Consider the following 14,718-nt stretch of genomic DNA (forward strand, 5'->3'; position numbering starts at 1 on the left):
CTGTATATTTGTCCTGATTATCATGAAGGAACTACACAGCAGTAAACTAGTTAAGTGTAGAGTTCCTTTATGGTGTCCAATTACAGAAGCAAACCAAAGGAATAAACTTTGTTTTTTTAAATGGAGTCCCTGTGTTGCAGCCCTGGTAAGGCTTGTCTCAGGCTTAACTAGTGCTGGCATTTGCTGCAGACTAAGCACTGTCAGTTACAACTTTCTTCTCAAGTCTCTCAAGTGTCCTATGAACTGAGAACTATGCAATAAAACGTATTATGGAAACATTAAGAATTACTAGTGGACTAGTTTTAAATTGCAACTTATAATCAGTTAGTGACAGAAGCAATTCCAAACACACTCAGCCAAAATGACACAACTCTTTTGAAATGAAATGACTACTGAAAGCCAAAAATTTTTAGTTATTAAAATATATTTTCAAGTCCAACTTAGTAACAACTAGAGTCTGTTTAAAAATAACTTTTAAACAAGTTCAAAGACCACCCTTTTTCTTAGAAGTAGCAAGACAAACAGGGTGTGAATCAGACATATTTGTGTACTGTTGTCACCACTCTTAAAGGTTCCTGCTCCATGCACAGGGCAACTGGAAAAATGTCAGCAGCACTGCTCTTACCATTGGAGGCTCATACGCTTTTTTCCCCTTCTTTCCCTGATCCCTGTAGACAAACTTTCAGTCAAAGTTTTCAAACCAAGAAAAACCAGACCAATCCAAATTCCTTTATACTGCTTTTAAACACTTTTCAGATGATCCATATTTTAACTTGTCTTCACACCTTAAACAACTGTAGTTACAGTCAGCTTCTTCACAAGACTTCAAAATCCTTACCAATAGGAAGGAAATGAAAAAGCAGAAATGCAAGTACTACAATTCATACTAAGTTTCATTTTTTATTTTAAAAAGTTCAAACAATTGAAGGTGCTCTTTTGTTCTCTGTGCAACTATTTCAGGTAGTAGGAGATGCTAAGATGATTATGTCGTTCTGTAGGGAAAAAAGGAGTGAGATCAGTAATGTTAATACACTAATTACTTAAATACTATAATGCTATATTCATTGAATCAGCTGAATATGATCAACATAAGTAAGGTATCTGCTCTTAAATTTTTTGGCCTACCTGGAATAAAAAATGTAATCTCAATATTATGCAAAAAATACATGGCTCTTAGCTCAATTTTATATCGCAAAAACTGAACATAACGATTTTATTGTAGTAATTAAAAAACCCTGCTGAGTCTTAGCCATTGTAGTCACACAGAATTTTATTTTTGTACAAATTGTGATAGAAAAAATTCCTCTCAAAATTGCCGTAAACCAACCATACATTATCAGAAGATTAATGTGATAAGTAAGCAGTTGGCATTTACTGTAAGTGACAAAACGATGACACTCATTTCCATACCATATATATTTCTTTACTTTAAAATGTGCTTCACACATTTTCTACTCCAGCTGATACAATCTGTAGTTACTGTACATACTTAGAAAATGCTGAAAATTAAACCCGTGGTTAACCAGCTTGGTATTAAGACACACAAAGTAGCTTAAAGTTAACTGACCATTCAAGTTGTCAGTCCATTCTAAATATTCTTGTTAAACTTTCCAGATCTTCATTTTTGAAATGCAGTTCTTCCAGTAATGTGGTCAGGAACTGTGTGTACATTGGGCTCGTCTGAGTATTCTTGAAAAGTGGAGTAACTTGTGACAATCTGGAAAAAACCCAAACATATTTCATACGGAAAAGCAGCTTTTGAGTGGCAGATGTTAAAAAGCAAAGCTTGTGAGCTCAAACAACTGAACTGAAGAAGGCAGTTTATAATGTCACATTTGATTAATTACAGTTTATAATAGACTGTATGTTATACAATATGAGCTGTACCAAAATATGATTTATTAATATGTAGTGAAACAAAAAAAATCTAATTAGAAAAAATGAGAGTAGTTTGTATGCTTCTAATCAGTTGTACATAGATGTTATATAATGTAGACCGATGTCAGAACAAACTGCAAAACATACAATTACACATATAAAAGGAAAGCTCTCAGTCATTATTTATTTCTTTACCAAAAAGCTCCTAAACAGTCATTCAGTAAAGGTTATATACTTGTTCACATGACTAAAATATAAAAGAGATATAAAATTCCTCAGTTTGGAAGGGGCTACCACTATGTGGACCACCTAATAATACCTGTATGCAGATAGGTGAACTGTTAGTTCTCATCTGCCATTTAATTTATCAGAATATATTTTTATCCTAAGGTCCTTTCTTTTTCTCCTAATTCTATTGCAGAATATTGCAAAGGTAGTAATAGCTGAATCTACTTCCTAAGCCCAAATATATATTAAAAAAAAATCTTTAATGAACAAAATCAAATAGTAAAGCTTATGCTGAATGTTAAGAAACTTCAACACCAAACATTACTGAGAAGATCACTTAACAAGACTCATATCCCAGCAAGTTACTTTGTCTCAAATACAGTGCCATTGACACCGCACGAAATAGTTATTTTAGAATACATTTGTGAAATGATGTACTTTTAATAAGAAATTAAAGATAGTCTGCAGCTTCCTAAAAACTTCCCAGCTCAGGAAGTCTTGAAGTGAATAACAACGGAGATCAATCTCCCTGCAGTCACTGGTATTAAGACTACCTCCACTTGAAAAAAACTGCATATAAAAGAAGATTCTTTTAAATTAAGCAAGAAGAGAGATAAAATATGAACAAAGGACCTGACAAGACATAGTAAATAAGAATCACTTAATAAAAAATAAATTTACCAAAATAATTAATGAAAAAAAATTAACTTGTAATGAGTTAAAATTACTTCCCATTTCTTTCTGGATTCCATTGCAGTATGTATATTTAGCTAAATATTTCAGCTATCAAACACTGTCACTTGCTGAGAAGGACTTTCAGAGATGCTCTAAGTAAGGGGAAGGTGTGGAAAGAAATGACTTAGGCATAAACTCTGATATATATATATATACACACATACATATATATATTAAAAAGAGAAGTATTCAGAGGCAGGTTTGTGATTTTTGGCCTGAGGCCATTGGGTTTTGTAATTTACTTTATGTCAGATGGGACTGAGTTGTTTCTTTCCTGGTGAGAGGTACGGGGGTTACTCTTTGGGCTGGTGAACCAGAGCGCCCCTGCCCAGGGCTGGCAGCCTGGAGGCTGGGTTTGCATTGGGACGCTTTATCAGCAGTGGAGCACAGGAAGTGCTGATAGAGGATCAAAGGAACCATTGCAGAGTGTTAGTCTGGAGACAGGGATAGCAGGAGGACGACAAGGAGACGCATTACTACTCGTCTTCAATTCACCCTTCTCCGAATTATGCAGGTTGTATATGAAAAAAGACTGGTGGCAAAAACAGTCATGACTTCCTGAGTGCTGGTGTGAGGCAGCTGTAGCATTGTAAACCATTCTCCTGGCCATGACACAGTTTTACATGCATTTTTATCTGAATTTTCTTACTCCTGCCATGGGCTTAAGAGGATGTTAAGAGGACATTATTTTTCAAAACCAGCAGAAAGCTTGTGAAGTTTTAAGGAATACTCTAAAACCAAAATATTTATTACCATGAATGAAGCTCACATGCTTTTTTTTTTTTTGGAACTGCAGTTGGTGATATTACATAGTTTCATGAATTACAAACATGTCCTAAATGTCAGACCCTGTTGAAGACACACTGTTTAAAGAGTAACTATTATAGCTTACACCAAGAAAGAAACAAAAAGGTATTGGTATTTTCAGAGAAACTGCCAGGCATTAAATATTGAGAAAGAAATAGAAGTTAAAAAGAAGTTTTAGCAATGGATGAATTTTTTTTCTTACCTCAACTTTGTTTTAAAACTAATTAAGCTACTAATTATCTGATAGCAAGAGACTAAATCAGCAATTAATTTCAGAGAGGCACGTGCGAGTTTTTAGCAATTAGTTAAAAGTTCCATCTTGATGGGACAACATGTTCAATATTTATGAATATATGTACAAACACTTTTCCCTTGGAAAACTGTGTCCTTTTGACCTTCAAATGATGCTTTAACCTGTCATTTGAAAAGCAGTTATCATTGAGTACTTTTCTACTTTCAGGTGGCTGTTGAAGCAGATGCAGAAGCTTTTGTCTAGGAAAGGAGCAAGCACAAGTTGCTGGTTTTCATGGAGTAGTAAGTTACATGCTCTAAGTAACACTGGTCCAATGTATATTTGAGGTACTGCACAACAGAATATTGAGGGACTGTTTAACTGAATTAAGCCTTGATTGTATGCAAACAAGCCAGAACAGCATTCACGATCAGTATCTTCAAGTCACAGAAAATTACAATGATCCTATCTCTCAACAAACTATGATGACTAATTCAATTTAATGATACACAGGATTTCAGTTCAGAGATTGTGGAATTCCCTTCAAAGTCTGCAGTGTCTTCAAAAGATGTAGAAAATAAACAGGAAATGGGCTACTTGGGACCACAATAATAACAACTGGCAAGTGCAACAATGAAAAGAAAATAAAAATTTTGCTTTTCTGTTACCTCTTTCACATGTTGCAACATTAATCTGGAACAACCTTTTATGAATAAAGTCAAATAAAAATAAGAAAAGCTAAAGGATTAAGTGATTTTAAAATAACCACCTAGAGAAGTACACAAACGTAAATGTTACAGTCCAAAATTACACACCCATTCTTCAAAAGCTTGCCTTCAGCAGAGCCACTAAAAGGAAATGTTTATGCTCAGATCATGGAAAAGTAGTGTATCAGACTTGATGAGAGTGTCGTTTCCTGCACACCCACTTACACCATATGGTAAACAGGCATTCGTAACGTTTAAAAAGTATTAAAAATGTCAAACTGTATCTGATTGATAAAATTTGTATTTGCTGGCTATTCCACATATGTTACATGTTCAAGAAAAAAAACCCCACAAAAGTGAAATTCATGTGAAGAATAATCAATTATTATCAAGCTATTACAGGACATCTGGCTACCACAAAATCTTTATATAGTTTCAGTGCTTTAGCTCAAGACCCAAGCTTCCTATGAATCAGCTGCGTTACAAAAATATTTGGCAAGTATATTTAGGAGTTAAACCTGAATTATTTTTAGGAGTAAGTTTCATTAATTGATATGGTACTGTATGCAACTCATTCTTAGATCTATGCATACCTTAATGAAGACAGCTGATTACATTCAGAAAAGATAAAATTTCTATGTAGTTAAAAGGATTAAATGGTATTTCCTATCCAGGGGTGTGAATATTCTTTCTAAAAACCCAAACTAGTTGTCCAGTACCATCCTTCTCTCAGCTACTGGATCTCAGGGAAAGCTTTCTGGACTTTCTGTTTTAGATGAATTCTGAGATTCCCTTTGAAAAAGTTAGAATTTCCAAAGCCACCACTATGTTACCAGTCAGTTACAGCTCTCTGAAATAGACACCTGAAAACAGGGGTAAAAACACAACCATGTAAGAGTTGGGTTCTTTTTCATTACCCAAAATTGGTCACTTAAAATTATACAAAAATGGTTGAGAATTTGAGTGCACATATCATGGAACGCACTTGTATATTCATGAAGAAAAACCATATGCTAATTCTCAGAAGACTAATAATAAGCTCCTCCTAGAAAAAACATAGCATTGCCAGTCTTCCTAATTTTTTTCTAATGGTAGAAGCTTAAAAAAATAAAAGCCACTGGTTGTGGCAGAAGCCATATATCTAAACACAATTTTTTGAGTCCCTTACCTTGTTTGACATCCTTGGAACTTGAACAAGAACAGAATTATAAAAGAGAATGATGGAACAGGCAAGCACTACCTCTCTTCCCAGAGTAAGCTTTGGAAAATAAGGTATCTTTCTGCCAGTTATAGGTATTTAAGCACTGTGAATAAGACTCTTAACACAACCATCATAACATAAGGGTTGGGTTTTTTTATTCTTTGTTTCTTTCTACCTTTTGTTCTAGTCACTTAATTTTTTACGATCATCGTAACCAGGATGATTGATAACTAGTTTTCTATCAGAATGATAGAGCTGAACCAATGAATGATCACAAAAGTTTCCTTAACACTTGTTTCAGAACACAGAAATGAAGCAAGAGCTGGTAGCACTACAGGCAGCATTTTTTTCCTCCTTCCTCAACAAAAACACAGATACAGACTACTGCATATGTGTTACAAGTGTGCCAACAAAACTCTGGTCAACAGGCTCTTGCTCCAGCTATAACCCTGCAGATACCATGCCATTGTACTGGGTTCTACTGCATCAACACAGAAGGGCTGGGGTGTTTTTTTTTCAACACTCCAAAGATATTTGCACTACTCTTACGTTACACATTTGATGGGCTTAGCAACACAATAACAATGTTACTGATCAGAAATGCCTTTCTTTCAATATAACAGTTCTATAGAGTACACTTTTAGATTCCATTTTAGTTATGTTCCTTTTAAGGAAGTCTCCAACACAACTGGTTAACAAAAGCAATTGTTTTGTTTAAGACAACTGGCTAGACTGAGTCAATCCAACAAGTGTTACACATCAGCAATAAACCTCAGTGACTTCGATCTGCATTGCAGCCCACAGACCATCTGCCTGCACATACAACTGTAGTGCTGCTGTGCATCAATCACGTACAATAGTGCTACCGTTGATGTGGTGAACGCCAACACTTGCTGCATTTATCCATTTCATTTCATGCCCAAAGGCACTCAGACATTTGGACCAGAGTAAGTTGAAAGCATCACTGTAATTCTGCATGTTCTTCACAATATATTGACTGCTTGCTTAATTTGAGGTAGAACCTCTCACTTCCAGTTATCTTACTAGATACAGTACACTTGTCTAGGGAGTGCAATTTTGTTAGTAAAGTATCTTAAATCCCAAAGTATGATGCATTCATCAGGCCAAAGTTAGTACTGGAGAGAAAGCTGATCTGAAAAACAACATGAGTGTAGCTGTAAGATAAAGCTGCAACACCAGGGAGCTTAAAAAAAATATTAACTTTGGTGTAATTAGGTGGTTACAGTTAATTACTATGTTTAAACATATGCTCAGAAATTAGAAAATACAACAGCCTCAACTTACATAATTTAGCTGTTATGTTCACAGTTTCAGTTAAAAAATCCCAAAACCTGACTTGCTTCTTATAAATTTAGTTTGAGCATGATTTAAAAAACTCAACATTAAAAAAACCCAAACCCTTAAAAGCAAAAGGCTGTCTCCAGAGTGAACATTTTTCCATTAGAACCCATTAATATTTGACAGACAATCTTGAACTGGAAGCATCTAACTTACAAACAAGATGCAAAAGTATTTAAATATATCTTTGGAATTGAGTTTTTTAAATTAAACTGTACTGGTACTGGAAAGAAGTAATTATGATCAGTGTCACTTGCAACTCTGAAATTAAAGCAGTCTCTAGTTTGGGGCCTTTTGTTACCATATCCAGTAGATCAAAGAGGAAACTGGCATTCAGGGGCAGTTTTCTGTAATCTCCTCCAATATATTACTGTATTATATTAATGAAAGATAAAACACTCTCAAGCCCACAATATTGAACAGCAACAACTGACAGAAATAAACAGACAATTTTCTTACTGAGCTAAAAAAGCCACTTCTGGTCTAGTTTTAAATATAGCCTGAAGATCCCATTCTCATCATAAAGACAAGAATTTTGTAACTGAAGTGCAACTTATGTTTTATTTATTATTTAACTTCCTTTCATTATTGTGTACTGACTTGTCCACAGAATTCAGCACAGGCACTTTAATCCTCTGATGGCAAAAGAAACTAAATTATTCATGCTTTAAAATTTTTGTCCACTACATTTAAATCAATGCTACCAACAGTGATTCGAAATCAATGGCTGGAATTCCTCTATAATCCAAGTATACAGCAAAAATTAAAGTTCATTCAAAAGTTAACTTTGTTAATTGTTTCCACTACCTTAATTTTTTCCTGTGCAGCTTCTACAAGTCTCTGCAATAAATATGTTCTTTGATATGTGTTTATGTATAGAGTTACACAAAATATTTTTTTTTCTTCAAGTTCACCTTCTACACACATTTTTCATATAGTTGTCGTCCAGACGTAAGTCAACTTCCATTCCCTTTTAGTGGGGCCAACATTTCACTTGTGGTGTAGCCAGATGGATACTACTAACAGTAAAAGGACAGCCTTTTTACAGTAGCAGGGGTTATCTAAGCATTTGACAGAAGTGCTTGCTATCAACTGAAAAAAAAAAGACAATGGATCTGCTTTTCTTTCTTTCCTTCTTACCCCCACCCTCTCCCTCGCAATGAGTTATTTGTATCGAAACAGGCAACTGGCAAGTCAGAGAACAGGCTGGGGCACACCTAAAGCGGCAGCAGCCCAGACCCCACTGCTTCCTAGGACAGTGGTCAGGGAGTCGGGCAGGCCCTTGGGCATAGGCTGTGCAGCACAGCTCCCTCGTGTCACACCATGCTCTCCTCACAAGGGCTTTGGAAGCCCAGTGCACATTTGCAAAATACTTTGCAGGCTATACTCTGACGTTCCGTATGACCAGTCATTTCTTGTCTTTCCCTTCATAGGAGAGTTCAGCTTTTGTTTTTCCATTAAGCTCCCTACGGAAATTTTGAAGGCATTTATATGTTTTAACTAAACTATGCAGGAGAGAAGAGTTGAGGCAACAGACTTAGAGCTACTTTATCAGGTACAGAAATTGTTCATTTAAAATGGATTTAAGAAAATGCAAATGTTCTGGATCTTTGGGTTTTTTTAACCTAACAAACAAACAATTCACATGAATATCAGGATGTATTTTTTATGCCACTTTCTTCCTCTCCCTTGAAAGTTAAGGATCACTCCATCAGCTGCTAGTTGTTATTTATAACAAACAGCTGTGTAACTACAAACATCCTGCAATGAAAAAAATTTATAGTAATGTCACACTGATACAAAAAGACACAGAAGAGGAAAAAACTCAAAATTCAGACTGTCCTCAAAATATTAACTTCTGTAAGACAGATGACCGTTGACTTTTAATGAAGGACAAGTAAAAAACTTTCTCCTATATAGAAAATTTCTATCATTAGGCCAGTAATTAATTTTACAGGCAAAGAAGAGGTCTAATGCAAAGGAACACCCAAAGTAAGTCTAAAAATCAAGAACGTGTTCAAAGAACTCATGGTGACATTTCATCAAATGGTGTGAAAATTCAGTACAGCCGTTTGGTGCTATTTGTGTCAGATCTGCACATTGTATACTTGCAGGCAACATGCCTTAGAATGTACATTCTATGTACAAATAACTGCAAAAAAAATTGAAATGCCTCAGAAATTAGCTAAACACCTGGAACTTTCAGTTCACATAACTTATACTATTTTGCCACAACATAATTAATAATACAACTCTTCTCAGAAAGTAACTAGAAAATGGCATTTCTCAGTATTCTCATATTTCAGCTCCCTGTGACTGACCAGTAGCACATAAACACAACAGCAACAATTTCTATTCAGCTGAGACAAAATTTAGAAGTCTATTGCTTTGTACAACTATTTTAACCTTCGCAATTGCTCACCACTGGGTTTTCTCCCACAGTATCACTCCCACAATGTTCCTTCTGAGCAAGTGTCTTGATCTTATGTATGCACACACAGAATAAAGTCAGTTCCCTCATCAGTTGTCCGGGAAAGAAACTACACATTTCAGAACATTCAGCAGGTGGAAAATGGCATCACATTGCCTGCAAGCATTTGCTAGCATTATGCTGATCCTGTAACAGAAAGCAACTGGCTTCATTAGGTACTCTGGGGTTGTTTTTAACCCAGGCTTAGCCTGTCTAATGAGAAAGATGACAGTCAATACTCTGGAAATATTTGCTATTAACAATAGGAGTAACAAAAATTCCAGGACCCATGACTCCTTTAAAGCCACAATAATAATATGCAATGGTTCTACCTGCCTCCTGTTATATTTAAGAACTCTATTTCCAAAGACTCATTTTTAAATGACTACCAAGACAGCCATCAACACAAATATCACACAGGTCTGGCAAAAAACAATTACTTGGGCAATTATATGCAAAACAACACTTCCAGATTTAACAGTGGACTAGAAGGACCTTGAGCCAGACACAAAGACTAAGGAAGCACCAAAACTAGCTCAATAACATCTACGACTTCTTATCTAGAGATCGTTTCTACAAAATTTAGGGAATTAGACTTTGTTTCACTATTTTGTACGACAGATATGACTGCAGGATGATTTTCTAAAAAACAAATGGAGTGTGGTACACATGTCTACATTACCATATTCCAAAAGATGACTACAACATTAGTTCACAGACACAAAGCATTAGAACATCTGTAATAATGTGTGCCATTTAAAGCCCTTGCATTCATATAGAGATTTGTTCCACTAACTTTTAATTATCAGCATAATGCCAAGGCAAAAAAAAGTTCACAATATGAACCCAGAAGAAATCACTATCAGCTGTTTCTCCCGAACAAATCTAAGTTTCTTATGTACACATTTCAAGGACAGGCTTTGTTTAAAGTGCTCCATTTATTTGAAACCTCTTTCCTGCTAACCAGCTGACAGATCAAAGGTACTTCTCAGTTTGATTCCCACTTCCCCCTCTTCTTTAACTTAGCCAAAATTTAAAATTTAGTACATTTAAAATTTATTTTAAAATTGATCCTCTCATCCTTTTCAGTCTTCTTCCTTTTTTTTATGTTCCACAAGGCATTCCTGTGACATCTCTCAAATACTGGAATCTATGCCACTGAAGTATTTGGATTACCTAGCTAGCTACATGAAATTAAGCACAGGTAGAAGTCTTGGATTAAAGAATGCTTTGTAAAATACACACCTTTGTATCAATTATTGTGCACATACAGTGGAAAAATTTAATACCTAAAAGATGACTTTATATTCAAACCTGATGTATTTTATGAATTAAACATTGTTATATCTATATCCATTTTTGCAAGTGCTGAACTTCATTCCTCCATATATGGATACTCCTATCAATTCATTACCTTAGGGATATGTAAGAAGAAAAAAAAAATCAAAAAAGACAGAATAAAATATACTGACTTACAGTACGTTAAAACAGCTACAATGCAATGTGCTTAGGTAAATAATGTCAATACTTGACTGTGCTCAGTTACTAGAGAAACAATGGTCATAAAATTGATCATAGTTTATTTTCACAACTTTTTAACATTGTAACTTGATTACAGTCCAGTATACAGATCAAGCACCTGGAATAATGCAGCAGAGTAAAGAGACATGCTAGGAATAGCCTTGCTTACACCATATCCAAATTTTTTTTATTCAGAAGTTAAAGGTAACAACCTCAACACTTTTCTACTTACCTTTCCCAGTTTTGAAAAGAAATGCCAGTGTGGTTTTGGACCTCTCAAAATGAGATTCTTAGAAATCCCCAGAAGTTATGGATTCTTAAGCATCTTTTCCCAGAAATAACAGCACACAGGTTTAAAAAACAAACAAAACAAAACAACCCCAAATCCTTTTCCTGCTTAATTGTTTTATTTCCAAATCTATTACTGGCTTGATGATCTCCAGTAAATCACTTTTCTACCCTTAATCTCAATCTTACCAGCTCTTCAGCAGAAGAGCACTATTAACACTGATTTGTGAAAGTACACTGAACTAAACATATGCCTAAAACCAGCAGAATACATGATGAGGTTTGGAGCAAATATGAAGACCCAGACAAATCTCAACTATTCTTTAACTTTTTAAAAACCCTAATACCTCATCTCAGAAATACTGAGTTTTATGATGAATTAATTAAATCTATTCAGTGTCTTAAGATGTTCAGATGAACAGAGGGTGGAAGAGAGAGCGAAATATGCATTTCTGTGGAACATAGGGTGTAAGTGGGGTATACATCAAAATGAAACATGCTGGTATCGCACTCCTCTAAACAACCAAGTATCTGAAGTTTTTGCACTGATGCTGGTTTTGCATCTATAGTATGCAATTATACATACACACTTCGCAGTTTCTGTATTAAGCTCCCACATACTGGCTGGTTATGTTTGCTACCAGCCAATTAAAGCACACTTTTCTTCTTGGGGAGGAACTGGAAGTGAACATGTACTGCTGCAGACATAATTGTTCTCGATTCTTTTTATTGTGGCAGGCAAAGTTTTCTGAAGGTATGATTATGTTTACTTATACAACATTCTGGTTAATTGACTTGTTGCAGTCTTCTTATCCCAAGTATTTATTTTAATTACACACATGTAAAAAGAGCCACCTGCCCTGATGCTAAGTCCACTGGCTTGGATTGTCTGTAAATTCTGAGAGCTTTATCATAGCCCAGTGCCTAGAGAAACACTTTATACATCATCTACTTTTTCTGTTATAGCGGTTCCAGAAGAGTTAAGGAACACAGTACTTCTACTTTGGGCACAATTTATTTCAGTGCCAAAGAAGAATAGTTCACACCATTCAGCTTACTAGAGGTACCATTATGACTATCTGCATGGAACCAAACACATTAATCCAGAATTAATGCTAAAATTCTGCTAGTACAAAATACCTGGGGGTCATACAACAGGAAGCTGTACTGGCCTTTCTAGTGATGTGCATCTCTACATTTTTCTTGGTTCAGAAACAAGTCAAATTAACACAGATTTTTGTCTTACAATGAAGTTTCCTGTTAGTCAAAACCACTGCTTATATGTCATATCCCCACTAAAGTAGGCTGTTCTTTACAAAGTTAACAAAGATAGAATTAAAACTCTGAATATAAAAGATTCAAGTGTGTGCCAGTCATGTTTTTCTTTTAACAGATGGGTAATGTTTCCTGATAAAAAAATGTTTGCATTGAATGTATTAAGATTAATTATTAATAAGGAAGCAAGAATATTTTCACAGGGCTATAGCTGCAGGATTCAGTTGCAACATGAACATTTCAGTTTGCTTAGTGGATGAATTTAAAATACATTTAGTTTAAAACTAAGTTTAGGGCAGCTGGTAACAGTGTGAATTACTAATGTCTTGCTTGCAGCATTAGTTCAGAGCTATATTACTACTATATTACTATATAGTTCAGTCTATATTACTACTACTGTACAACTTCTTCTGTACAACTATTCTATACAACTGTACTACTTATGACATGACTTCCATTAAGCAAAGCACTGATTATGGAAGGGAGAAAAACATGACATTATGAAAGAAATCTAAATGTATATACCTTTTAAACAAACATAATTTACAACAGCGCTCTCTCTGGGAAATGTTTCCATCTGCTTGATCATAGTTGTGGCATAAAGTTCAATGGGACATGAACTCCACTGACCAAGTCAGCTCCCCAATGAGTCAACATGCTGAAGCAGCCTTCTGAAACCCAGCACGCTATGTCCCAGAACTTCAAACACAAGTAGCAACAACTCACACAAAAGGCTAAAATGAAGTGTCAGAAGAAAGTCCTTTCCCCACCACCATCCTCTTAATTCACAAGTATATTTGGAATATAAAGTTGCCAACAGACTGAAGCAGAAGATCCAAAATGATGTTTCACATGAAAGCATTTCTAGAGTCTAACAAAAAGATTTGTCAGAACATAACCATGAAGGACAATTTTTAGCTGGTGATGCACTTTGCACACCAGCTCTGCTGGTTGTGCATGTCAGTCTGAATGTCCACACATACAGCCGCTGGGATCACGCAGATTTCTATCTCTTGGAGGGATTTCCAAGTCACTTGTAGGACAGCCATGCCCTTGCTCTTCCCTTGCACTGGGAAGCAGAGCTGGCAGGTACAGAGATGACAGCTTTCTGAGTCAATCTGCAGCAGCAGAAGTCCAGCCTAGCATGTGCTAAGGCTCCACTCCTGCTGATGAAGCCAAGCACCAGCACTGTAAAGAGGAACTAATTATTCTGGACTCAGAGAGTTTGTGCTGGACATACATGAAAGTTACACAGCACATCCATATGTCCCATTTAGAACGCTACCCATGAGAATACCAGAATGGAAAAGACTGCAGCTGTATGGGCTGCAATGAAGTTCACAGTGTCACTTCCTGTCTAACATCACTGCAGCAACAGTGGGGGATTTTTGTTCCAGGAGAAACACCTTCTTGGAAACTGTAAAGGTTTCTCCTATTTCCTCCCTTATGAAAGATGAAGATATTTAATTGATTTTGAAGTTGGCACTGACTAATCCCGCAATTAACAACACTGAAATCCCTCACAGTGCTGTTCTGTGTATGTTTCCTAAAAAATACTGGAACATGCCAGGAAGAACTAAGATAATACTGATCATGTCCATAATATGCCAAATAAGCAGCTTCAAGTTTGCTTAGAAAGTGCTGATAAGTAAGCAAACTTAATAGAAAAACTGCTTAACAGACTTAAGAACCGCTTAACGGAAAATCTATTTTAATTCACGCTTACCAAATGACAGCCTAAAATTAAGAGAAAAAGGGAAGAAGGTATTTTTTAATGTGTAAAGACAAAGTTGCCTTTTCTCTATTTCACACGATAATATAACTCTACAGATAGACACAACACTATAACCACATTCAAATGCTTTTATAAAAAGACTCTTAGGATTCTTGGTCCTCCAAGCTCAGCTCTGTTTCAAAATGGGAAATAATTATATTTCTAGGTTAATGATAAATGATTTTTCTCAGCTGAAACCCAGAACCAAACTTCCATCATCAGACATACTAAATAAAAGATCAT

The 14,718-nt window shown here is 35.6% G+C and overlaps 1 protein-coding gene across 1 annotated transcript in view; it reads right to left on the minus strand.

Moving 5' to 3' along the window:
* Window positions 1–718: 718 nt before the first annotated feature.
* Window positions 719–14,718, minus strand: part of RPAP2 (RNA polymerase II associated protein 2) — a 35,570-nt gene continuing 21,570 nt past the window's right edge. Inside the window, exons 12-13 of the mRNA XM_082286824.1 lie at window positions 1,568–1,717; window positions 719–992 (exon numbers count right to left, since the gene is read on the minus strand). Coding sequence (XP_082142950.1) covers window positions 1,579–1,717 — 139 coding nt within the window. The 3' untranslated portion in view covers window positions 719–992; window positions 1,568–1,578. The remainder of the gene's footprint in view (window positions 993–1,567; window positions 1,718–14,718) is intronic.

The sequence above is a fragment of the Coloeus monedula genome (assembly GCF_965178545.1).
Source record: "Coloeus monedula genome assembly, chromosome: 9".
Taxonomy (NCBI): domain Eukaryota; kingdom Metazoa; phylum Chordata; class Aves; order Passeriformes; family Corvidae; genus Coloeus; species Coloeus monedula.